At 46.1% G+C, this 27907-nt stretch overlaps 1 protein-coding gene across 4 annotated transcripts in view; it reads right to left on the bottom strand.

Moving 5' to 3' along the window:
* The window catches only part of CERT1 (ceramide transporter 1), a 298892-nt gene that overhangs the window by 259586 nt on the left and 11399 nt on the right, over nt 1-27907 (bottom strand). Inside the window, exon 1 of one of the 4 annotated variants that reach the window (XM_063963828.1) lies at nt 16100-16123. The exons of the other annotated variants lie outside the window; for them this stretch is intronic. Coding sequence (XP_063819898.1) covers nt 16100-16108 — 9 coding nt within the window. The 5' untranslated portion in view covers nt 16109-16123. Of the gene's footprint in view, nt 1-16099; nt 16124-27907 lie in introns of those variants that run through there. 4 annotated transcript variants of the gene reach the window in all.

Genomic DNA, 27907 nt, shown 5'->3' with positions numbered 1-27907 from the left:
ACCCTTTTTTGTGGTACTTGTAGTATCAGAAATATGTAACACCTCCTTCATTGCCCTTAACAAGTAACGTGTGGCCCTAAAGGAAAATACGTTTGTTTCTTCACCGTCGACACTGGAGTCAGTGTCCGTGTCTGTGTCTGTGTCGACCGACTGAGGTAAAAAGACGTTTTAACGCCCCTGACGGTGTTTGAGACGCCTGGACAGGTACTAATTGGTTTGCCGGCCGTCTCATGTCGTCAACCGACCTTGCAGCGTGTTGACATTATCACGTAATTCCTTAAATAAGCCATCCATTCCGGTGTCTACTCCCTAGAGAGTGACATCACCATTACAGGCAATTGCTCCGCCTCCTCACCAACATCGTCCTCATACATGTCGACACACACGTACCGACACACAGCACACACACAGGGAATGCTCTGATAGAGGACAGGACCCCACTAGCCCTTTGGGGAGACAGAGGGAGAGTTTGCCAGCACACACCAAAAACGCTATAATTATACAGGGACAACCTTTATATAAGTGTTTTTCCCTTATAGCATTTTAATATATATAGTCATATCGCCAAATAAGTGCCCCCCCTCTCTGTTTTAACCCTGTTTCTGTAGTGCAGTGGAGAGCCTGGGAGCCTTCCCACCAGCATTTCTGTGAGGGAAAATGGCGCTGTGTGCTGAGGAGAATAGGCCCCGCCCCCTTTTCGGCGGGCTTCTTCTCCCGTTTTTCTGAGACCTGGCAGGGGTTAAATACATCCATATAGCCCCCAGGGGCTATATGTGATGTATTTTTAGCCAGAATAAGGTACTATCATTGCTGCCCAGGGCGCCCCCCCCAGCGCCCTGCACCCTCAGTGACCGCTGCTATGAAGTGTGCTGACAACAATGGCGCACAGCTGCAGTGCTGTGCGCTACCTTATGAAGACTGAAAAGTCTTCTGCCGCCGGTTTCTGGACCTCTTCACTTTTCGGCATCTGCAAGGGGGTCGGCGGCGCGGCTCCGGGACGAACCCCAGGGTGAGACCTGTGTTCCGACTCCCTCTGGAGCTAATGGTGTCCAGTAGCCTAAGAAGCCAATCCATCCTGCACGCAGGTGAGTTCACTTCTCTCCCCTAAGTCCCTCGATGCAGTGAGCCTGTTGCCAGCAGGACTCACTGAAAATAAAAAACCTAAAAACTTTTACTCTAAGCAGCTCTTTAGGAGAGCCACCTAGATTGCACCCTTCTCGGCCGGGCACAAAAATCTAACTGAGGCTTGGAGGAGGGTCATAGGGGGAGGAGCCAGTGCACACCACCTGATCCTAAAGCTTTTACTTTTGTGCCCTGTCTCCTGCGGAGCCGCTATTCCCCATGGTCCTGACGGAGTCCCCAGCATCCACTAGGACGTCAGAGAAAGGTGTTATCTATAGAATGAGAAGACATGTGAGGATGTGTGGACTGTACAGAGTGGATGCAATTTGATAGGAAGGTTTATGAAAGTTATGTGGGCGGTTCTGGAATTTGGTATGCTTGCCTGAAGAGGTGAGTTTTCAGGGAACGCTTGAAGGTTTGGAGACTAGAGGAGAGTCTTATTGTGCATGGTAGGGCATTCAACAGAGTGGGTGCAGCCCGATGAAAGTCCTGCAATCGTGAGTGGGAGCGAGTAATGAGTGTGGATGAGAGACGCAGGTCTTGTGAAGAGCGAAGAGGTCGGGTTGGGAGATATTTTGAGATAAGCGAAGTAATGTACGTTGGTGTAGTTTGGTTAATGGCCTTGTGTGTGAGTAAAAGTATTTTATATTGAATGCGGTAGAGTACAGGTAACCAATGGAGGGACTGACAGAGTGGATTTGCAGACGATATCTTAAAGATTTTGCCATCTTACAGGCAGCCAGTGAAGTAAGTAGTGAATGGGTGGTATGTGACAGGAATAAGCCTGGCATTTGTATTTTATACCAGCTGCAAATGGTACAACTGAAACCCAGATTGAGGATATTGCAGTAGTCCAAGTGGTATCCGGACTATAGATGCAGTATACACTAAAAGGGTCTACAGTCAATAGGTCTACCATTAATGGTAGACATGCATTAGGTCGACAGGATCAAAAGGTTGACAGGTCAAATGGTCAACATGACCATGAAAGAAATTTCAACAGGGTCAAAAAGGTCGACATGCCAATGTTTGACAAGTTTTTTTTTCATTTTTTGTTAATTTTTCTCAACTTTTTCATACTTTACTATTCCCAATAGTAGTCCACATGGAGGGTAACCTGTGCAGAGCGCAGCGGTAACAGAGCGAGGCACCATGCCCGAAGCACGGCGAGCGAAGCTAGCCATGTAAGGGGATGCAGGGCATTAATGGGGCTCGTTTGTGGCAGAAAAAAGTGACATAGAAAAACACAAAAATTGTGTCTCCTTTTTTGTGTTGACCATCCCCAAGTCAACCTTTTGACAGCAGACCTTTCCTACTGTCTACATATTCTATGTCAACCTTTTGACCCCATCAACCTAATGCATGTCTACCACCATTAGTGGTAGACCTATTGACTGTATTTAGTGTAGATCTGATGATCCACACCCAGTCCAAGCACAATTACAGAAATACATGTATGAGACTATGAAAATCTCCAGAGGCAATTCGGTACTTGAATTTGATGTTACTCAGGTTAAAGAATGAGAATTTGATCATGGCTGACGACTGATGTTTAAAGGGGGGTACTCACGGAGCGATTCCAGCCTAAAATCTAAGCAATCTGACTACATTGCTTAGATTTTAAGCATGATCTCTCTGTGTGTACCCCCCACAGCGATAGCGGTGCGCAGCCATGCGCATCGTTATCGCTGGTGCTAGATCGGCCTGCATGCAGGCTCAATCTAGCAGGTCACTCATTTCGCTGGGTGAAATGAGCGGCCCCCCCGTCCCAGTCTTCCCCCGCACGCTCAGCACACATCGCTCTGTGCTGAGCGGGTGGAGAGTTGTGTGCTGAGCGGTTCGCTCAACACACATCTCTGCCCACATCTGCCCGTGAATACGGGCCTTAAGACTCAATCCACAATCAATGACAACACCAAAAATTGCTGCAACACTGGCTCTCCTGAAAGCGTGCAAGTGCAGTTAGTTGGCTAAACGGTAATCTGAAAGAGAAAAATGTGTAAGCAGCCCTGCGCTACCAAACAAAAGCTGCTGGTTTATAACACATAGGATTTTCCCTTATAAATCCCAACAAGACAAATTGATACAAAACAAAAAATGGTTAAAACTAGCGCGGCTTTAAAAATATTGAAACTTCAAAGTGGAAACTTGAAAGAAGTGGGTCTTTATCCAGGACAATAGTCAAGCGTTCCCCCGTTATCAGAAAGACACTGACTTTATAGTTCTATCCCACTTTCCCATAAAGGTATCTTTCTAGCAGCGGACATAAGATGTACATTCATCAGCTACGGGCTAGACTTTCAGAGTAACACTTACATTAGTGTCCTGTCTCAAGTGCACATAAAGGTATCTTTTATATTCCCCGGGCACGGACGGCAGGAATCAGGCAGACCGGTAATTTCTTTCAAAGACACACGGTTTATTCGTCCAATACAGCAAATGGGTAATCAGACGTGGTAGTAACTTCAACGCGTTTCAGAGATTCCCTCCCCTTTCTCAAGAAGTAATAGATCCATTCTGGTTATCCCAAATATATCCTAACTCCAACTGGTCACATGATATACTTAGACCAATTAGATGTGAAAAATGTCACACACAGGTGTGCACATTATACAATTAAGTATCACAGGTAAAAAAACTTTTAAACATAATAGTAATACATTTTCTTCCTCATGGAGAGGGTCAGGAAGTGATGTCACACCCACATGTTTGATATGTGACCACTCACCAGTACTATAAATTTCCTGTTTGTCCCCACTACCATTATCCCCTTGATGAAGTCCAAACAATAGGACGAAACGCGTTGGAACAGGGACCTGCTACTTTCCCCTTGGACTCCCCACATATGGACAGATAAGTTGTTTTTATTTTTCAATCCTGTACGTGTGCTACCTATACTTAAGCACAGATGAACTGCCTATTTTAATTATATCCGTGTACGTCTGCTACTTGCATTTGTAAGACAGAGTTGCTGCCCACTCTCTGGACTCTCTTCATGTGGACAGATAAGCCGCTTTTATTTCTCAATCTTGTACGTGCGCTACCTGCATTTACGGATATATGAATTGTTTTTATATAGACTTTTGTATGTTGGTTACCTGCATCTGTGGTAGGATTTTGTTTATTAAAATTGTTGTTGCTTGTTTTTTAACTCGCTCTCTTGAAAAATATTGGCATGAGCAAAAATTCCTAATTCTTGAGCTGCTGTAAAAATTATTGGTTTATTTTTAAAAAACAGTACACACTATGTTGCTTTCATTTTTTTCTCCACATGTCCTGCCTCTAAGAGTCATCAGCCTGAAAATATTCGAAGCTAAGTTGTTACTTATTGTTATAACTTATTACACCTGAATGCACATACTTTTTCACCAACACTATTAGGCGCTTTTATATACTTCATTTTTTATCTTTATCCACACACTGTATTATAGCTGCCACTCAATCCACTGATGAGGTGTGTTGTATAAAAGGTTTCTAAAAAGAAAATCCTTCCTACCTTCGTGTTCTATTAGTTTTACCCAGGCGCTTTCCTTCATTATTGAATATATATTTATATATATATATATATATATATATATATATATATATATATATATATATATATATATATATGCACATACATACATACATACATACACACACATATCCTAATCTCGCAATAGTTTATACAAAATAATAAAACATTCCTAAAAAAAGAGACGTGTCTCCCAGATCTTCTGGTGCTGACACTCAAAAGAGAAACATAACATTTATATCATACGTAATAGCCAATTACACTGAAAAGTGGAAGGAACAGTTTTCTGAGCACTGACAATTTGTGGAGTCTTCACATTCAGGAAATATGTAGTAGTACTGATAGATTTATTTCTTGGCTGAGCATTCTATTCAAGCACTAGTATAAAGCGCTCGGGCGATGTCTATTGAAGCGCCTGTATGCTGCGCAAGGAAAAAGACGCTCAGCCGTAAATCAAATAATAAGACTAGTGGCTGCTAGAGTGCTGATGTAAAGCGCTGAGATGGTTTACGATAAGACACTAAAAGTGTGTCTGAAAAATTTGAATTAAAACCTATCCAGTATATTGGCCAATAAGACTGGTATTGTTCCCAGTGAAATAGTTACAGTGTCATCTGTGTAGAAGTGGTAGACCAGGCCACAATGTCTGATTATTTTATCTAGTGTTAGCATGTATTATGCAAATAGCACAGCTGTTAGGACAGAAGACTGTGGAATACTGCAACGCAGTGGCACTGGTGATGAGGAGTATACTCCTGAAGATACTCTGTGACCTGCCAGTGAGAACGGATATAAACCAGCTAACGTTTGTGTCCCCATATGTAGGAAAATAACAGTTACACACAGATACAGTTATATGAAAGACCAAGGCCACTGAGGATATTTGATGCTACCCAAGAAAACATTTTTCCTTTCTCCAAAGTCCCTGTGTATCAGTGGTTCTCAAACTCAGTCCTCAAGGACCCCCAACAGTTCATGTTTTCCAGGTCTCCTCAGATTCACAAGTGAAATAATTAGCTCCACCTGCAGATCTTTTAAAATGTGTCTGAGCGTAATGAATATAATAAGCTGTGAGTAATTAAAGCTGGTAAAGATAACGGTTTCAGTGTCGACAATAAAGAGAAAGTTTTGGAGCGACTCAGTGGTCACATGCATGATCAATATTTTGGGTGGTGGGAGGGAAGCAGCTGTAAGGTTAGAGCTGTGTTTCCCCAACTCAGTCCACAGGGAAAAGCCAGTGCATATTTTCCATGTAGCATATGTATATTCATCACCGACCGACACATTTCAAAAATTCCAAAGTGGCAGTAATCAATCCACTTGTGCTTCTGTGAGACCAGGAAACTATGCACTATGGGGGTAATTCTGAGTTGATCGCAGCAGGAAATTTTGTTAGCAGTTGGGCAAAACCATGTGCATTGCAGGGGAGGCAGATATAACATTTGCAGAGAGAGTTAGATTTGGGTGTGGTGAGTTCAATCTGCAATCTAAATTGCAGTGTAAAATTAAAGCAGCCAGTATTTACCCTGCACAGAAACAATATAACCCACCCAAATCTAACTCTCTCTGCACATGTTATATCTGCCTCCCCTGCAGTGCACATGGTTTTGCCCAACTGCTAAAAAATTTCCTGCTGCGATCAACATGGAATTACCCCCTATGATAGTTCCACAAGGACTGGAGTAAGGAAACCCTACATACAGGATTATGGATTTGGACATCATGGTTATCCTACTCGCCTATATATCAAGTTAAGTCAGAATTATTAATATTTTTCTATATGAGGTGAGTACGTTGAGAAGTTGGAGGAGGCCGCGAAGAGTCACCAGTGGGAGTTAAGTGCCCACAAAATTATTGGGATGTAGTCTCTTGGCATCACTACCAGACTTCCATTGAAATAGCTTTGCCTGTATTGTGACCAGCATGTTCTATGGACATTATCATTTCAGGGATCTGTTGTATGTATGCTGCTAGTATGTAACTCTGCTGTACAAGGCTCTTGGGACAACCACATCTCCCAAAGTTATTTCTTTGGGCAGGATAATCTGGTCCTGCAGAAAGTGTCCTGTACGGACAAGTATTAATTCTGCCATCACAGGACTGCCTGGATATAATCTCAAATTCCTTACAGATAGTGTGGTGATGCTGGTGTATGTGATTTTTTTTTTGGGGAGGTGTATTTTAGTGAAGGGCTGAGAGATTTATGTCAGATGTTTTTTTTACTTCTACTCTCTCTTCAAAGGAGGTCACCCCCCCCCCCTTCAGCATAGCATGTACATGGGCCACTGTCTTTTGGGAGGTATCCTGAAACTCATCACTTTCAAGTGTGGCTATCCAAAGCTCAGTGAGGTTTCGGCGAGAACACCTGCAATGGATCATGTAGTCTCATGAGTGAAGTAAAATAGGAGAGATCTGACAAACCAAGACCATAAGTAGGATAATGACAAATCTGAATAACCCATTTCAAGACCACAAAATAGCAACTTAGTAGAACTGCATGTCAGGAGAAATGCTAGTCAGACACCACAGAATGGCAGGAGATATAAAATCAGACAGAATTTCTGTGGCTAACCAGACATGTGTTAGTGTGTACAGCTCTCTCCCGATTACATTACAAGCTCCAGTGATTCCAGAAGTGATCTGAACAGGCAGTCCTTTGGCAAACTGGCAACATCGAACAGTCACTCAGCAAGATCACGTGTGGGTCCAATCATTACCTACATAAAACTTACTCTAAAAGTAGGCACGAACAGAGTATTTCAGGAACAGTGGTTAAAGTGGCCCTTGGGGTGCTAGTGTTGTTGTACATGCGTGTTTTAATAGGCAAACGGAGGTCACTGTTCAGGCAGGATGTTGCTTTGGGGCAGTTTCAAATAAAATATACAAAAATAAAAAATTGCACAGCTGCAACTGATATTATCATAAGTGACAACAGTAACAAGTGTTGTGCTAATATCACTATAGCAAATCACATATCAATCACTTACTTCTGCAGGCAGTTTCCAAGTTACACAAACATTCAAGATCAGCATAACTGGAAATACACATTACAAAGGAAAGTCGCACAGGCATAAGCTGTACAAAGATGAACATTATACTGATACATGAAATCATTCTATGCCTAGGAGATGTGCATGTAGAATACACATACCACCATAGCTTGAAAATGGGTTCATTATGAATTACCGCTGACCGGGATGCTTGCCATCAGTATACAGACAGCGGCATCCTAGTCAGTAGTGTGCCGGAAGCAAGGTGAGCGCTCGAAAGCCCCTTGCGGGCAGATTGTGCTCGCCACAGGTTACATTATCCCTCTATGGGTGTCGTGGTCACCCACAAAGAGAGAATAGCCTGTCTTGCCGGTATTCTGGCAACGACATTGTACCGCCGCTCAGGATTCTGGCGTCGGCATTCTGATCGCCGGTAACCCGAGCGGCGGTATCTTAACCGCTTCCCTTTGAAAACTACTTTAAATTACTGTCCCTGGGGGACAAATTATAAGAGGGACAGTGTGAAAACTCCTGAGCTAATGCAGTCACCTTATTAACGGAGAGCATACAGGAAGGCAACAATGAACAAAGGGCAATTGGACGTTAAAAAAAAAAAAAAAAACTAAAATAAGGGAAAAAATAAGATTTTACTTACCGATAAATCTATTTCTCGTAGTCCGTAGTGGATGCTGGTACTCCGTCAGGACCATGGGGATTAGCGGCTCCGCAGGAGACAGGGCACAAAAATAAAAGCTTTAGGACTAGGTGGTGTGCACTGGCTCCTCCCCCTATGACCCTCCTCCAAGCCTCAGTTAGGATACTGTGCCCGGACGAGCGTACACAATAAGGAAGGATTTTGAATCCCGGGTAAGACTCATACCAGCCACACCAATCACACCGTACAACCTGTGATCTGAACCCAGTTAACAGTATGACAAACGTAGGAGCCTCTGAACAGACGGCTCACAACAATAACAACCCGATTTTTTTGTAACAATAACTATGTACAAGTATTGCAGACAATCCGCACTTGGGATGGGCGCCCAGCAGCCACTACGGACTACGAGAAATCGATTTATCGGTAAGTAAAATCTTATTTTCTCTGACGTCCTAGTGGATGCTGGGACTCCGTCAGGACAATGGGGATTATACCAAAGCTCCCAAACGGACGGGAGAGTGCGGATGACTCTGCAGCACCGAATGAGAGAACTCCAGGTCCTCTTTAGCCAGGGTATCAAATTTGTAGAATTTTACAAAACGTGTTCTCCCCCGACCACGTAGCTGCTCGGCAGAGTTGTAATGCCGAGACCCCTCGGGCAGCCGCCCAAGATGAGCCCACCTTCCTTGTGGAATGGGCCTTGATAGATTTAGGCTGTGGCAGGCCTGCCACAGAATGTGCAAGTTGAATTGTGCTACAAATCCAACGAGCAATCGTCTGCTTAGAAGCAGGAGCACCCAGCTTGTTGGGTGCATACAGTATAAACAGCGAGTCAGATTTTCTGACTCCAGCCGTCCTTGAAATATATATTTTCAATGCCCTGACAACGTCCAGCAACTTGGAATCCTCCAAATCGCTAGTAGCCGCAGGCACCACAATAGGCTGGTTCAGGTGAAACGCTGAAACCACCTTAGGCAGAAACTGAGGACGCGTCCGCAGTTCTGCCCTGTCCGAATGGAAAATCAGATATGGGCTTTTATACGATAAAGCCGCCAATTCTGACACTCTCCTGGCTGAAGCCAGGGCCAGTAGCATGGTTACTTTCCATGTAAGATATTTCAAATCCACCGATTTGAGTGGCTCAAACCAATGGGATTTGAGAAAATCCAAAACTACATTAAGATCCCACGGAGCCCCTGGGGGCACAACCAGGGGCTGTATATGTAGTACTCCTTTTACAAAAGTCTGGACTTCAGGAACTGAAGCCAATTCTTTCTGGAAAAAAATAGACAGGGCCGAAATTTGAACCTTAAATGGACCCTAATTTGAGGCCCATAGACAATCCTGTTTGCAGGAAATGTAGGCATCGACCCAGTTGAAATTCCTCCGTCGGGGCCTTCCTGGCCTCACACCACGCAACATATTTTCTCCAAATGCGGTGATAATGTGTCAAAGTCAAAAATATTACATAGAGAGAACATACAAACCACACACACATTTAAGTCGCTATACTTGCAAATATGCGCAGCGAGCACAGCAATATATGGAAACACACGCATTTGCTCGGACATGGCACGGAGATGGATTCGGCGCTTGTTTCATACAGTACATGGTTATAATAATGTCAAGCACCAGACATCATGGAGATTTAGAATTGGCTGATGAATTGATGTCATGAATATGTATTATCTGAACAGAACCAGATGCGCCCATCATGTTTGGTATTGAAGCAAGCAGAATGATGTGTGGGTTAGTTTGATGCTGGTTGTGAAGTTGTGGGACATTGCAGCGGATAGATATGATTATATGTATAAAAGCTGAGATCACTTTGTTGAGAACAATGGATGATCAAGCCAACCTTTTACTAAGATTTTCAGGGCTGAACCTGATTAACATATACAAAGGAGAGAGAGAGACCCCTCCCCTAGGAACAGACACACAGGAGGATAGTTCCTGTCTGGGGGGGTTGGGGGTCAGTTTTTGCTGGTGGCCTCAGAGAACAGATGTAATGAAGCTACACTCAGAACAAAGCTCCCAGAAGCATGGCTGGATCATCACCAGGCACCAAAGGCTAAGTATTGAATTCACATGGCTAGATAAGGAAATATAGACAGATTGCTTTCTGGTTTAAATAGGATATTGTAACTTGGTTGTGTGATTGTTGGGTGTTTGTGTGATAGATCTGGGAATCTGTGATGGTAGCTGGGACATTAGACTACCTGTAGCATAGCATTTGTGGTATTTGTTTGCCTATGGTGATTTAAAAATAGATTGTGCTGGTTAGTTATAATATATCTTGTTAATCATAAATACCACCATGCAGTTACGTTTGAACATGTGCTGGTAGCAATGGCAGGCTGAGATGTGTGGTTACATTGTGATCTGGTCTTGTGATGAATATGCTCTGGTTATTGAGATACTGAAGTTGTTTGGAATGTGAAAGTGAATAAGATGGTTCTAGGAAGTTGTTTGGAATGTGAAAGTGAATAAGATGGTTCTAGGAAGTTGGATTGAAATTGTGAAAGGTGATTTAGATGGTTTGGAATTGTAAAATCAGAACATATGCATTGTTCTGAGGCTTGGACATTTTGGAATAAAATGGAGTCTTGTGTCTTCTGCTATGTGATTGTGGTGTAGCAGAGAGTGACATGTGTTTGGACCTGCAAATCTAAAAATGGCTGCTGCCCGGTATTTTCCCCTCCCCCTTTCAACCATGTGGTGCAGTCTTTGGAATCATGGGAGCTTTAATAAAATGGAGTCTAGCTTCTGTCCCATGCTGTATTGTAGGGTTGTGTATATAGGGACTGCCAGTATGGGTAAGGTCAAGTATTTTCTCCACAAAGATTCTCAGCATTGAATAACTGCGCAGCGATTGTTCCTCACATGTGTAAGCTTCGCTGCAATCATATTGATCTTCTTGTTATTGTGAGCAATTTCTCTCTCTCTCTCTCTTCTCCTCTTTCTCTCTTGTTTTCTCTTAAATAGTAATTGTATTATATTTCCTGTGTAGTTATCTGGTTAGGTAGTCTATGTTCTATTGTAGTGTATGATTTGTATTTGTATTAATTCTTTATGCAAGTATATCATTCATAATATATATATTAGGCGTTGGACCCTGAGCACGGTATCTGTGTATTTCTTATAGTGTTAAGTATTCTCAGAGCGTCGGTGACGCTAGAACAGCTTTAAAGGTAATAAGGTTATACTGTGTTGCATTTACACTCTATCAATACACTAAGGTTTTACAGCATAATACACTGTTTATGGTTTAGATACAAAGGTTTAACATTGTGAGCGTCAGCGCCGCTGGTGATCTCCTCGTGGTCCCGAGCGTCCGCTACGCTATAGCGAATCATTAAGTTAGTCAGCAGCCAATAGCGTGCCTGCCCGTGATCTCTTGGCCGTGAGCGAACGTGACGCTTGAGCGTCTCTACTACGGCTAAGCGATTGTTACGCAACGTGCGTACCCTTACGGTACTTCATACGTAGATAGCGTACAGTGTTCTTAGACCTCATAAAGGGTATTATATAAGATAAATATTTAGCTTTATCAAATGTTGTGCAGTCACCTCCTTCCTGGCTTTTACCAGGGTAGGGATGACCTCTTCCGGAATGCCTTTTTCCCTTCGAATTCGGCGTTCAACCGCCATGCCGTCAAACGCAGCCGCGGTAAGTCTTGGAATAGACACGGTCCCTGCTGAAGCAGGTCCCATCTTAGAGGTAGAGGCCACGGATCTTCCGTGAGCATCTCCTGAAGTTCCGGGTACCAAGTTCTTCTTGGCCAATCCGGAGCCACGAGTATTATGAGTGTATATACTTTTCAGGGTAGTTTCCAGCCTCCTATCAGCTGGATCCTTGAGGGCGGCCGTTTCAGGAGACGGTAACGCCACTTGTTTTGATAAGCGTGTGAGTGCCTTATCCACCCTAGGGGGTGTTTCCCAGCGCGCCCTAACCTCTGGCGGGAAAGGATATAATGCCAATAACTTCTTTGAAATTAGCAGTTTTCTATCGGGGTTAACCCACGCTTCATCACACACTTCATTCAATTCCTCTGATTCAGGAAAAACTACAGGTAGTTTTCAGACCCCACATAATACCCCTTTTTGTGGTACTTGCAGTATCAGAGATATGCAAAGCCTCCTTCATTGCCGTGATCATATAACGTGTGGCCCTACTGGAAAATACGTTTGTTTCTTCACCGTCGACACTAGATTCGGTGTCTGGGTCTGTGTCGACCGACTGAGGTAAAGGGCGTTTTACAGCCCCTGACGGTGTCTGAGACGCCTGGACAGGTACTAACTGGTTTGCCGGCCGTCTCATGTCGTCAACTGATTTTTGTAACGTGCTGACATTATCACGTAATTCCATAAACAAAGCCATCCATTCCGGTGTCGACTCCCTAGGGGGTGACATCTCCATTACCGGCAATTGCTCCGCCTCCACACCAACATCGTCCTCATACATGTCGACACACACGTACCGACACAGCAGACACACAGGGAATGCTCTTATCGAAGACAGGACCCCACTAGCCCTTTGGGGAGACAGAGGGAGAGTTTGCCAGCACACACCCAAGCGCTATAAATATATAGGAACAACCCTACAGAAGTGTTGTTTCCTTTATAGCAGCTTAATATATCAATATCGCCAAAAAAGTGCCCCCCCTCTCTGTTTTTTTACCCTGTTTCTGTAGTGCAGTGCAGGGGAGAGTCCTGGGAGCCTTCCTCGCAGCGGAGCTGCGCAGGAAAATGGCGCTGTGTGCTGAGGAGATAGGCCCCGCCCCCTATTTCGGCAGGCTCTTCTCCCGGTGTTTGTGAGACCTGGCAGGGGTTAAATACATCCATATAGCCCCAGGGGCTATATGTGATGTATTTTTAGCCAGAACAAGGTATTATCATTGCTGCCCAGGGCGCCCCCCCCCAGCGCCCTGCACCCTCAGTGACCGCTGGTGTGAAGTGTGCCGACAACAATGGCGCACAGCTGCAGTGCGCTACCTAATGAAGACTGAAAAGTCTTCTGCCGCCGGTTTCTGGACCTCTTCACTTTTCGGCATCTGCAAGGGGGTCGGCGGCGCGGCTCCGGGACCGGACTCCATGGCTGGGCCTGTGTTCGATCCCTCTGGAGCTAATGGTGTCCAGTAGCCTAAGAAGCCAATCCATCCTGCACGCAGGTGAGTTCACTTCTTTTCCCCTAAGTCCCTCGTTGCAGTGAGCCTGTTGCCAGCAGGACTCACTGAAAATAAAAAACCTAATGACTTTTTCTAAGCAGCTCTTTAGGAGAGCCACCTAGATTGCACCCTGCTCGGACGGGCACAAAAACCTAACTGAGGCTTGGAGGAGGGTCATAGGGGGAGGAGCCAGTGCACACCACCTAGTCCTAAAGCTTTTATTTTTGTGCCCTGTCTCCTGCGGAGCCGCTAATCCCCATGGTCCTGACGGAGTCCCAGCATCCACTAGGACGTCAGAGAAATAAGGGAACTACACAAAAGACACTCACATATCTTCATGCTGCAACATCACTGTAATAGTACATTTGCTATATACCCAAGTCCTTCTGCTTTATTATCCCCTCCTGGAGGTGGTCTCGGAGCCTGAACACCCCTGTGTAGCAGCGTGTTGCATCGGCACAGTACAAGTTAGCACACACAATACATAAGCGATATCGCACAGTGACGTCATGCCACGGCTGGGCTGTACATGCAGCTTTGGACAATGAGTCCAAATAGAGCTGCATGTTCGGCCGACACCAAGAGTCGTTAATTACCTGCGGGCCGCTGCATACACACTGGTGATATAGAAAACTATATCTCTCAGGAGAGGGAAAATGAGAGATATCGTTTACTATATCACTAAGTGTGTCTGCACCTTTAGTCTGCTCTGAGGCATAGCAATTGTAGGTATGTTCATGAACAAACATTTTTAACAATGGCTACATTGCATATACTCTAGTATGAAATATAAACCACCAAAAATGGAGAAAAAAATAAAATAAAAGAATTAATTCACACAAACCGTTCAATCTTAGCAGGTTAAAAATATGTAGTAGTGGTTGTTAATCGTCCTGCCATAGGAGAACTTGGCATTTCAGCATTGCTTATTCATTAATAGGATGTAGGTGGCGGAAGCACTGATGTGTTAGGAGGGAGTTCTTCACTAGTGCAACAGTACAGGACTAGCTGGTAAGCTCTGCCAAGGTGGCATTGTTTGTCCAAAAGGTGTCATTAAGACTTACATATGCTAATTATTATTATTTTTTTTAGATGTACCTTTTGCTGTTGTCGAAATAAAAAATAAAATAAAAAACCTCACAAAAAAGAAAGCTAAGACAATACTACCAACACAGTGAGAATGACAAGTAGAATTACTTTCTGACAATCTGAGGAGGAAGCTAAACAATAATACATTCTGCAATAAGAAGGTAGATGGACATATCAGCAGGAAGACAGTCATGTCATCACATAACCACATCGCCAGCAAGGTATATATGCACTGCAGGTGTGAAACTCCTACAGGCTATACCATCTCAGTTCGGTACTGTGCAGAAAGCACAGATGAGGAGACCTAATGAATACTCTAGCTCCAGCGATGACAGAACTGGCAGTCTGCCTTCCTTTTGAAGTCACAATGAGGGCATGGTGTCAAGCTTTCATAGGCTTGGAATCAGCAGTTACAGCATAGCATTCAGGGGCACAACACAATAGCAACACTTCTCTTCCAAGCTGCCTAAGCAAATATTTACATGAGCAACTTATTAAAACCTCTGCTTCAGATTAAAGAATAGCTACCACCAAAACAGATCTGCACAGCGCACGTTAACCTATTACAGCAGTAGCCTGCAATAAACATTAAACCGCTCTTGTTTGTTAAATGGAATGAAACGGAACACTTAAGATATCTACATTTATGTAAATCACAAAACCGTTAGCTGTGACAAAACTGAAGGTCTCCAGTAACCAGGTCACCCTCTCATTGTTAATCTGTTGTATGGTACAGATGTGTCCTCCTAGATATTTGCTCTGTGCATCACATATAACACGCGAGTGCTGCGTGACTTGGTAGTGACGAGCATAAATTTTTGCGAATTATAGGTGAAAATGCATCTTAGACGCAATGTAATTGGACTCACAAGCAGCTTCTGCTAATTAAAATGATACGCAGCATGCCTATATTCTTAGGGTGACTATTTGCATACAAAATGCTATGCTACTGTTTTCATGGATAACACTAACGTGGCATTTTGGATGCAGACAGAGCCGCAACTACACAGAATATAGACATGCTGCATATCATTTTAATCGGCAGAAGGTGATTGTGCGTCCTATTACTTTGCATCTAAGACGCATTTTCTCGGAAACAAAAATATAAAAAAACCACCACACAAAACCATGCTCGGCGCTAACAAGTCCCGCCACGGCATAACACAACTTCAAGGGCTATTAGCATGACTGCAACAAGGATGTAAGAGGACACATCTGTACCAGGCAATGCAATATTTAAATGTCAGGGGCAGTAAAAGCTTAATATCAAATAGCATAACCCAACACAGGAACACGTGCTTATCAGACAACCCGACTTACCTGTCAAGCTTCAGGATTGTATTATATTTGCTCGCAGAATGACTTTCTGCATATAGTCTATATACACGTTTATGGATTAATGGGTCAACATGGAAAAAAAGGTTACAAAATGTAAAAAAAAAAAATATATATATATATATATATATATATATATATATATATATATATATATATATATATATATATATATATATATATATATATATATATATATATATTTTCAAAAATATCATGCCTACCTGTTGCATGTTGAACTCTTTGGTGTTTTTTGCTTAACATGACCAGGAACTTTAATTAGTGCACTGCATTCCTTTGCATGCGCCGGACAGGTTACTATTCCCAATCGTAGTCCACGTGGATGGTAAAAGTATGAAAACGCTAATACATTTTTATTTTATTTTTTTAAAGTAATGTCAACCATTTTACGGTGTTGACCATTTTTCTATGTCGACCAGTAGAGGTCGACCTAATCCATGCTGACCTACCACCCAGATACCATAGACATACCTAAGGTCAACTGTCTGATATTAAACCAGGATCAACAGTAGTAGGGAAACAGTTTATGTAACAGATCTTAGCAACGTATAGATCTGCAGCGGGCAACAAAGCAACCTGCAAGTGGTACTATGCACTGTCAGGTACCCTGTGGCCCGCAGCTGCAAAGTCCCAGCATGCTCTAAGAAAACTCCAGTATTGCACCAGCCAGAGCTAGACTTACCACACACATTTCTGTCATTTTCAACAGTGTTTTACAAAATGTAAGAGGAAGCAGCATGATAGTTGCAAAAACCACGCTGTTCCCAAAACATGTGACAAAGCAGTGTTAATAGAAGAAATGCATGCAGCTGTCGTAATGTCTTCCTTTAATGTCACAAGAGTCATGTTCCTTAGCAGCCACGTCACACCTACTCACATTTGTGTACATCACACAAAACTGTACGGGCAACACAACGTGTAGTAAAATATGGAAACTTGCAACACCGAGACCAGTGTAAAAGGCCACATCGGCTTTCCAGTATTCTATTGCTTTTTCCCAGTGCATGTGTGACAAGAATGCCACCAGTGTATGCTCTGTATTAGACTAAAGTGCACAAAGATCGTGCAAAGAAATGAGAAAGGGACACAAGAACAAGGAGCCACCATCACACACACCAAGGTAAACTGACATGTCAAGTATCTGAATGCAGCAGTGATCGCAAAAATAGGCAGTGAGGGACTCCATTTTGAAACATGAGCGGGTCCTGCAGGACGTGCTCGACTCCCCAACCAATCACCGCCGGCAGCATTCTCTGTCTCAACCAATCACCGCCGCAGCGTCCCCTGTCTTCACAGCCAATCATTGCCGGGCCGGCAGCGTCTCCCATCTCCCCATTCAATCGCGCCCTGGCCCTGCCCTGAGACCTTTGTCTTTCCCTCCATGGCCGCCAGCTTCAATGTGCATTTGGGCATCCTCCTCCACGGGCTCCGGGTAACAGGATTTGCTGGCTTTTGCAGTCAGCAGCGTGCTCTGTGCCAGCTGCAGGACGGACTCCCGTGCTGTTTAAGAAAACAGAGGCTACCTTGCACCAGGAACTGAGCGGCAGTGCACAGGCTAACCCATTGTACTGAATATGCACCACGACCAGCACTGGTGGCTTCAGGGGAGGGCACAAAGGTATGTGTTCCAGGACAGGGTTTCTCAAACTGTGCGCAGTGACACAGCGCACTTACAGGGTTGCGGCAACCTGGTGCCCTAGTGCAGTCTAATGGTGTCCACACATAGCTTTAGACATACAGTAGAAACAGCGTGTGATCATTTACAGAGAGGACTGCAAGCTCCAGCCCCGCCCCCTCCATCCTGTGCGGCAGACCAGAATACAATTTAATGTCCCTCTTCTCTAACCCTCCCGTTGTCTCCCTCTTCCCTGGAGTAATGAAATCTCTGCACTAGTCTACACAGTAAAATAGCTTGCAGACTGCATCCCTCAACTCCCCCCTCCCACCCCTGGGCCACATCAGGCTGCTCTTCATGCTCCTGGAGTTACAGGCGGCCTGCTGCTGGAGGGGCACAGAGGTCGCACTCTGGATTAGATTTATATGAACTCCCTGCACAAATATCACAATATAACTTCAACTCTGGAGTGACTGCACTGGGAGACTGGTGTCCTGCTGTGTAGCCGCCCTCTGCTCCAACCCAGTGTACACTGACACAGTCTGTGCGGCTGGGAGTGCTGCTGCTCAGTCTGATTCTGCGGGGTGCGGAGTGAGAGGACTATGAGTAGGCAGTATGAATGCCTCTGGGAGAACTGGAGGAAGTCTCACCTGCTGCATCTGGTGTAAGTGGATGAGCTGAGGATGCTGGGGCCTTGGGGGTGCACTCACCAGGTGAGACATTGTAGCAGGCAGTGGTACCATAGTTATCCCCAGAGTGTTCTAATTATTATTTAGGGACGTTCTGCATTTTTGCCCCATCACCAAATGTCTGCCCCAACTTGCCCTTCCCCCGTACCCCTGCTCTATTATGGCTCCACCCTCACCGCTCCGTCTGGCCCCCCTACCCCGGGTCCCTTACCAGATTCTCAACAGCTAGCACTCCTCTTCTAGGTCTGTCCCATAACCATCGCAATGGAAGCAGCTGGAGCGTATGCCCAGGCTTCATCTGTGCACGCATAGAGGAGACGCGACACTGTCACCCACTGCCTCTCTGTCTCCTACTATCTCTCCCCATCACCCTCTTTCCCCAGTCACCCTTTCCTGTGACCCACTGCCTCTCCATCTTCTACCATCTCTACTTGTCACCTCACTCCTCTGTCATCCTCTATGTCACCACTGCCTCCGCCTGCAACTACTCCCTGGCGTCACCCACCGTCTTTCACTATCACCCTCTGTCTCTACCTGTCACCCACCGATTCTCCATCTCCCACTATCCTCATCACCCACTGCCTCTCCCCTACATCACTATCTCCCAATCACATCACTGTCTCTGGTTTTCTATCGCCAGTTACAGCAGCAATAGAAAACGACCTTTCACCATGACACACTGGTATAATTACAAAGCAGTGTACTTTCACACCCCACAATCTTACTCCCCTTGCTACCCCAGCACTGCCCCAGTACTGTTTTCCCACGAACCAACTCCTTGCCCCCAGCACTGCCCCAGCTGCAATCAACCCCTATCCCTAGTACTGCCCCCAGTAGCTACCCATACCATTCTTACCAACAGCATTGCCCCAGTACTGCCGTTCATACCCCTCCCTACCCCAACTACTGCATGCCCTCATCTCCCTCTACCTCAACTGCTACCTGCTCACAGCACTCAAACTGTTACCTTCCCCCAGTTGTGCCCCAACTGCTGCCTGCTCTTACCCCTTGTATACCCAGTGATCACGCGGAGCCAGAAAAAAAAAAAAAAAAAAAAAAAAAGTGGGTCCCGGGGACCCCTCACTTAAAAATTGGGGTCCTACCTATCCTTTTCTGGGTCCCATCGGAATGAAGGCTCTTATTAATCTTATTAATGATTCAAATAAAAAAAAACAGACTTGATTTGGACACTAAAAAGTTTTGCAAGGGGGAGGAGGGGGTGACAATGCTGCTGCGCTGTGTAGCATACAGGACACCCTGCACCAGAGCTGTAACTAGACACTTTGGTGCCCTCCAGCAGAAAGTGAATAGGTGCTCCCCCTCCCATATTCCAAAGCATGGAAGCAAGGACTGCGCGCCGAAGCCGCACTGCTAAAAATTGGGGGTGTGGCTTCATGGGGAAGGGGCGTGACCACATAATAGTACCAATTCACACTGCGCCAGGCAGAGCACGTCATACACACACTGCGCCAGGCAGAGCACGTCATACACACACTGCGCCAGGCAGAGCACGTCATACCAAGAGGTCCTACACACTCGTCGATCTGACAAAGATACAAACGATCACGTTCATTAATGAACGAGATACCATTCATATCTTTCAGTGTGGAGGCACAAGCGATGAACGATGCGCGGCCCCGCGCTCGTTCATCTCTGGTGCCCCTTCTCTTGTGCATGCAGGCCAATATGGACGATCTCGTCCATATTTGCCTGCACTTCTATGGAGCCAGGTGACAGAGGGAGTGAGGAAACTTCACTCACCCCATCACTGCCACCCCCGCCGCCAGGCAGCTCGGGGCGGATCTTTAAATGTGTAGGGCCCTTAAGCAGTAGAAGGGAGTACACTGGAATGAATGAGGGGGCACTGTAATGGGACTGGCTGGTGGGGTTCTTGCTGAGGGGGCAGGGGAGACTGGGATGAGGGAGTCCATGAGATGGTGGGGGAGACTGGGCTGTATGGGGGGACACTATGAATGGGGAGGCACTGAGCAGGGTTGGAAGGTGGAGGTGAGATAGGGGTGTGACACTGGGTTGGGGGGGGAGAATCAGTGTGTCTGGACTGATTGGGGGTTCTAGATGGGAGAGCAGTGGGATGGCACAGTGGACTGGTTGGGGAGGGAAGGGGGAAACGCGCTGCTGGCAGGGTCAGTAATGCTGGGGGACACTGGGCTGGAGAAGGGGCAGACAATGTGAAGGGGGCATTGGCATGCTGCTATTTCTGCCTGGCCCTGCACACTGGCACCAGCACCGCACACTTCTTCCCCACTGTCCCAGCGCCCTACCTGCATCCTCAATTTCTGCACTGCAGGGATCTGTCCCCTGGTGGCGGGTCCGGCAAACTTAATCACTGCCGGGTAATGTCACCCGGCGGCGGCTCCGGCTCTCACAAAACCACTCCCCGGAGAGCCGCGCTGCGGCTTCCCATGGTCGGCGGCATGATTATGTAAGCTCCCTTACTCCTCTCAGCGGGAGCGTGTTACAGTCTCTGTCTGCCTAGCAGCAGCCACCTGACGCGCACATCTGACCAGTAACGTCAGAGCAAGCGCCAGAGTGCATCCCAGCGGACAGCGTCCCCGGGGACCCTCCCATTATTAAAAAGCGAGTCCCCATCCTCCATTTTGGGGTAAAATACGCGCTATAGCGCGTTTTTGCAAACACTGTATACCCCCAGCACTGCCTGCCCTTAACCCTCTGTACCCCTCCCTTCCCCAAGTGTTCTCTGCCTCAACCGCCAGCTCTACTCCAACTGCTGCCTATAAAGCATAAATTGTGATGGGACACAGAAACAATTGAGCAGGACCCCAATATTTTAAAGTGAGGGGTCCCAGGGACCCACACTTTTATTTTTATTTTTTTGCTCAGTGTGATCACTGATGCAATTTTAAATATTATGGCGCTATCACAGGGATTACCATAAAACCTTATTCTATTTTACCCAGCATTATGGATTGTGAATGATACAGGCAAGGTACGGGTACGACCCCTTATAAATAAGATTGAACGTAAGCGGATCTGCTGTTTTACGGCACCAAGTCAAAGATATGCCATAATTAGAGAATGGTGGCGTATATGTAGGGCCAGATTAGCAATAAGGCAGATGGAGCTAAAGCTCATGGCCCCCACAGAAAACAGGACCATCACCATGGCAGCATGACGACAAGCAGCTGCCACACGGTCAGCAGTAAAGTATTACAACTGTAATTCTATAGTCCTCACAAAATGCTGACATTTTTATACTTTTACATATTTAAGGATACACTGGGGCTGATTATGAATCCCCCACCACACAAACACCCACCTCAGTCAAATAACAAAAATAGGATTTTAAATTACCTACCGGTAAATCCTTTTCTCGTAGGCCGTAGAGGATGCTGGGATCCACATTTGTACCATGGGGTATAGACGGGTCCACTAGGAGCCACTGGCACTTTAAGAGTTTAATAGTGTGGGCTGGCTCCTCCCTCTATACCCCTCCTACCAGACTCAGTCTAGAAACTGTGCCCGAGGAGACGGACAACTTCGAGAGAAGGATATTACACAGATAGTGGAGAGATTTACACCAGCTCACTCACTCTCACACACACGGCAAACCAAGCTAACCAGCTTGAGAAATCAGCAACTGCTGAACATTATTACTTAACCAAGTAACAAAACAGTACTTAACCAAGAACTAAGTAACCACTGCAGGATCACGAAGCACTGGGCGGGCGCCCAGCATCCTCTACGGACTACGAGAAAAGGATTTACCGGTAGGTAATTAAAATCCTATTTTCTCTTACGTCCTAGAGGATGCTGGGGTCCACATTAGTACCATGGGGATGTACCAAAGCTCCCAGAACGGGAGGGAGAGCGCAGAGGCTCCTGCAGAACCGATTGGCCTCTGAGGACCTGAAGTTTTGTCAAAGTATCGAACATGTAGAACTTTGCAAACATGTACGACCCAGACCAAGTAGCCGCTCGGCAAAATTGTAAAGCAGAGAGACACCCCAGGCAGCCGCCCAGGAAGAACCCACCTTATGAGTAGAGTGGGCCTTAACAGACGTAGTACACGGCAAGCCTGATGTAGAATATGCATGCTGGATAGTGAACCTGATCCAGCGAGAGATCATCTGCTTAGAAGCAGGACACCCAAGTTTCTTGGGATCATACAGGACATACAGAGTCCGATCTTCTGTGACGAGCAGTTCTCTTCACATAGATTTTCAGAGCCCTTACAACATCCAAGGACTTTGAGGAGTCGTAGCAACTGGCACCACAATAGGTTGGTTGATATGAAATGCAGACACAACCTTCGGAAGGAACTGCTGACGTGTCTGGAGCTTAGCTCTATTTTCACGGAAGATCAAGTAGGGGCTCTTACAAGACAAAGCCCCCAGCTCAGATACACGTCTAGCAGAAGCTAAGGACATCAAAATGACAGCCTTCACGTGAGAAACTTGACCTCAACCTCCGGTAGAGGTTCGAACCAAACCGATTGGAGGAACTGTAACACCACGTTAAGATCCCAGGGCGCCGTAGGCGGCACAAAGGGAGGCTGGATGAAAAGAACCCCTTTCAAGAAAGTCTGAACCTCAGGTAGGGAAGCCAATTGTTTCTGGAAAAAATGGATAGGGCCGAAATCTGGACCTTAACGGATCCCAACCTCAGGCCCATATCCACGCCAGCTTGCAGGAAGAGGAGAAACAGTCCCAGTTGAAACTTCTTGAATTCACACCAGATACATATTTTTTCCTAAACACAAATGGTAATGTTTAGACGTTACTCCTTTCCTAGCCTGTATCAGGGTAGGAATAACCTGGTTCGGAATGCCCTTCTGAGCTAATAACTGGCGTTCAACCTCCATGCCGTCAAACGTAGCCGCGGTAAGTCTTGATAAGTGAACTGCCCCTGCTGCAGCAGATCCTCCTGAAAAAGGAAGAGGCCTCGGCTCTTCCAGCAGTAGATCCAGAAGACCCGCGTACCAAGCCCTTCTTGGCCAGTCTGGAGCAATGAGGATTGCCTGAACTCTTGTTCTCCTTATGAGTTTTAGAACTCTTGGAATGATTGGAAGTGGAGGAAACACGTACATCGACTGGAACACCCATGGAGTTACTAGGGCATCCACAGCCACGGCTTGCAGGTCCCTTGACCTGGAACAATACCTCCAAAGCTTCTTGCTGAGACAAGAGGCCATCATGTCTATCTGAGGTACCCCAAAAAGATCTGCTACCTCCGTGAACACCTACAGATGGAGTCCCCACTCTCCTGGATGTAGATAGTGTCTGCTGAGGAAGTCCGCTTCCCAGTGGTCTACTCCCGGAATGAAAATCGCAGACAGCGCCAACGCGCATTTTTCTGCCCAGAGAATGATTCTGGTTACCTCTGACATTGCAGCTCTGCTCTTCGTTCTGCCCTGTCGGTTTATGTAGGCCCCCATCGTTACATTGTCCGACTGCACTTGAATGGCTCGATCTCGCAGAAGATGGTCCACTTGGAGAAGACCGTTGTAGACAGCTCTTAGTTCCAGAATGTTTATTGGAGGGCTGGATTTCAGACTTGACCACCTTCCTTTGAAGGTTTCCCCGAGTGACTGCGCCCCAACCCCGGAGGCTTGCATCCGTGGTTAGAAGGATCCAGTCCTGAATCCCGAACCTGCGGCCTTCCAGAAGGTGAGGTAGTTGCAGCCACCAGAGGAGTGAAATCCTGGCTTTCGGCGATAGACGTATTCTCTGGTTCATGTACAGATGAGATCCCGACCACTCTTCCAGTAGATCCAGTTGGAAGGGCAGAGCATGAAACCTTCCGTACTGCAGAGCCTCGTAAGAGGCCACCATCTTCCCCAGAAGGCGAATGCACTGATGAACAGATACCCGGGCTGGCTTCAGGACGTCCCGGACCATTGTTTGAATCACCAACGCTTTCTCCTCTGGCAGAAACACCCTCTGCACTTCCGTGTCAAGGATCATTCCCAGAAAGGACAACCTCCTTGTCGGTTCCAAATGTGATTTTGGAAGGTTCAGGATCCAACCGTGCTCCCTGAGCAGATGAGTCGTAAGAACAATGGACTGCAACAACGTCTTCCAGGACGATGCTTTCATCAGCAGATTGTCCAGATATGGGATTATGTTCACCCCCTGTCTGCGGAGGAGAACCAACATCTCTGCCATCACCTTGGTGAACACCCTCGGAGCTGTGGAGAGGCCGAATGGCAGTGCCTGAAATTGATAGTGACTGTAACAGTGGAAATCTGAGATAAGCCTGGTGCGGCAGACAAATCAGAATGTGGAAGTACGCATCCTTGATATCCAGGGATACCAGAAACTCTCCCTCTTCCAGACCTGAAATCACTTCTCGGAGAGACTACATTTTGAATTTGAACACCTTCAGGTATGGGTTCAACGAATTCAAGTTCAAAATTGGTCTGACTGAACCATCCGGTTTCAAGACCACGAAAAGGTTTGAATAATAATCCTTGTTTTGCATATTAGGTGGAACTGGGACAATGACCTGTGACTTTCCAAATTTTAGGATGGCTTCCTGTAGGATAGCCCTGTCTGTCAGCAAAGCTGGCAAGCCTGATTTGAAGAATTGGTGAGGCGGCAGTTCTTGAAACTCCAGTCTGTACCCCTGGGACACAATATCCTGTACCCAGGGATCCAGGCCGGACGACACCCAGACGTGTCTGAAACTTCTGAGTCTCGCACCCACCAGCCCGTCCTCCAGGCTTTGTGGTCCACAGTCATGCTGTGGATTTTGAGGAACCAGAAGCAGGTCTCTGGTCCTGGGAGCCTGTGGGTGCATGCCTTTTGGATTTTGCATGACCACTTCTAAAGAAAGTGGTAGGAGGTTTGCACTTTTTTTCCCCTTAGTGGTCCGAAAGGACTGCGGCACAGCTGAAGAAAATGGTTTCATCGTAGAAGGTGTAGCAGAGGGAAGGAAAGGCGACTTACCCACAGTAGCCGTGGAAATCCACGCATCTAACGCTTCCCCAAATAGAGCCTTACCTGTGTAGGGTAGGTTCTCCACACTTCTCCTGGATTCCGCATCTGCAGACCATTGGCGTAGTCAGAGTCCCCTGTGGGTTGAGACTGACATGGAAGATATCTGTGAAGTCAGCGTACCCAGGTCTTTCATGGATTCCACCATGAACCCCGCAGAATCCTGTATGTTACGTAAAAACAATTCAATGTCACTCCTATCTATTATATCCAAATCCTCTAGTAATGTGCCCGACCACTTTACTATGCCTTTAGAAATCCATGCACAGGCCTTAACGCCACTCCTGAAGCAGTGTAAATGGATTTGAGCGTAGTGTCAATCTTAAGATCAGCCGGTTCTTTTAACACAGTAGATCCGGGTACAGGTAAAAACCACCTTTTCAGACAGTCTGGAGACAGATGCGTCAACAATGAGTGGGGTTTCCCATATTTTCCTAGCCTCCTCAGGGAAAGGAAAAGCAACCAGAACCCTTTTTGGGATCTGGAATTTCCCAGGTTTTTTCAAATATAGGGTTTAATTCTTTATACGCAGGTAAGGTTAGCTAGGCTTTCTTATGGTCAGTTAAGGAAGCCTCCTCAAACTGCTCAGGTGGCGTGTCATTAAGGTTTAACACATCTCTAAAGGCCTCAATCATGAGCTGCGCGCCCTTAGCATTTCTTCTACACCTGAGTTTCAGTCTCCGTATTACCTAGTACACGGTATACCCTAGTAGAGATCTGAGAGATTATTCCTTTGATAGAAGTTAAACACTCAGGCTCAACAATAGGGATCTGAGAGCAAGCATTACAATCCTGTGTACATGGAATGGATCCCTCCTGAGAGAGGAAACATCTTCTGCAGCATATGACAGAGTCCCTAGACATGGCTATGGGAGATATTAAACACCCACACACAGAAACACAGGGAAATGTCAGACACAGTCCCCTACCCTGTTGCCGCCACCTTCACACTGGCTCCCCGCTTGCCAGGGGGGCCGGTAACTCACTCGCCACCGAAGTCTTCTGGCTCTGTAAGGGGGTGGCAGCATGCTGCGGGAGTGAGCGGTCGCCTGGAGCAGCTAACGATCAGCACACTCAGGAGCTCAGTGTTCTGTCAGCGGAGACAGTGGCTCAGACCCCTCAGGGCTGCCCTGCGCCCCCCCCTTCCCAAGCAGGGGGGCCGTTGCCAGCAGCCTCCCTGTGCCTAAACAAACTAAAGAAGCTCTAGGAGCTCCCCTAGCTGTGACCGGCTCCTCCAGGCACATTTTTTAAACTGCGTCTGGTAGGAGGGGCATAGAGGGAGGAGCCAGTCCACACTCTCAAACTCTTAAAGTGCCAGTGGCTCCTAGTGGACCTGTCTATACCCCATGGTACTAATGTGGACCCCAGCATCCTCTAGGATGTAAGAAGAGGTGGAAAAGTAGTACCATTCACCAATTTAGAATTAGATCATTTGACGACTGCTGCTTCGTTAGGCAGGGTTGGACTGACCCACAGGGGTACGGGGGGGGGGGGGGGGTATGGGTAGGGGGTTTATCCCTGGTGGGCTCCACACCTCCTCCTTCAAGACTGTGCTCTTGAATTTTACATCATACATATGTGCAGTATACTGCACATGACTATGGGATATTTTCTACAGTGCATTCCCGTTATGAATCTGGCACATTACCCTGAATGAACTATCAGTGTTTAATGTATTTATCAAGGGACCAATGCTATGCACTCTAATGGTTAGGCAAACAAATATTGTGGCTGGCCACACCCCTCTGAAGACTGGCCACACCTAGGGTTGCCACCTCATCCCTTTAATTCTGGACACATCAATTACACAGGTTCTGTTGCTGGCTTCAAGACTCCATTTCACCTGGTTTTAATCAGCCACAGAACCTGTGTAATTTATGTGTCCAGAATTAAAGGGATGAGGTGGCAACCTTAGCCACACCCCCTAACATGGGCCATACATCAGCATTTTCCAGGTGGGCCCTTCATGCCCCAGTCGGACACTGCAGTTAGGTCAGTTTCACTACAGTGTTTTCTCTTGAAGAAGGAAAAAAAAAAAAAAAAAGGCAACAATCTAGCAAGGAATCTGCACTGGGTACATTTGTATTTACTGGCCAAACTGCTTAAAGTATTAACCTGCAAATAGCATATACCATTTAAAATCTGTCTACAACTGTTTAGCCATAAGCTTCCCTTCAGGCACCAGAACGATACACCGAGTAATCATCTGGAGCCATCTACACAGGGGGTACTGGAACCTGCTAGCTGTTTGGATAAAGGTTTTCGCTTGTAATTGGGATAATTCATTTGAATCACCAAACACACTATAGACCACACTCAAGCATCAGATATATTCAGCTACATCTATGAGGTCATCTGTGTGCAGTAGATCTCCCCTACATCAAACATCCACATACCAGCATGCTTTACAGAGATTATGTGAGGGAGGGGCCTTTGGGTGCCCAAAAAAAAAAAACACATTTGAATCACCCCGCTGGTCTACAGAAATAAATAGGGACTTTTAAATTTACAACTTTTGCATACTACTGTAGGGGCAATGCAGTGAGAAGTCTTGAACAGTAGCCACCCACTTGCTCATAGCTAGCTTTAGACAATTTTCAGGGTACTACAGAACCAGAATCCACACCTGCGGACCTTTCTAAACATAGTCCGTCACAAAACAAATCTGATTTGTGAGATGTGATTGCCATCAATAAGTACAAAAGAGGGTAATACTAGTAAAAAATTGTG

Source organism: Pseudophryne corroboree, chromosome 1 (genome assembly GCF_028390025.1).
Source record: "Pseudophryne corroboree isolate aPseCor3 chromosome 1, aPseCor3.hap2, whole genome shotgun sequence".
Lineage (NCBI taxonomy): Eukaryota > Metazoa > Chordata > Amphibia > Anura > Myobatrachidae > Pseudophryne > Pseudophryne corroboree.
This window is presented reverse-complemented; position numbering and strand designations above follow the sequence as displayed.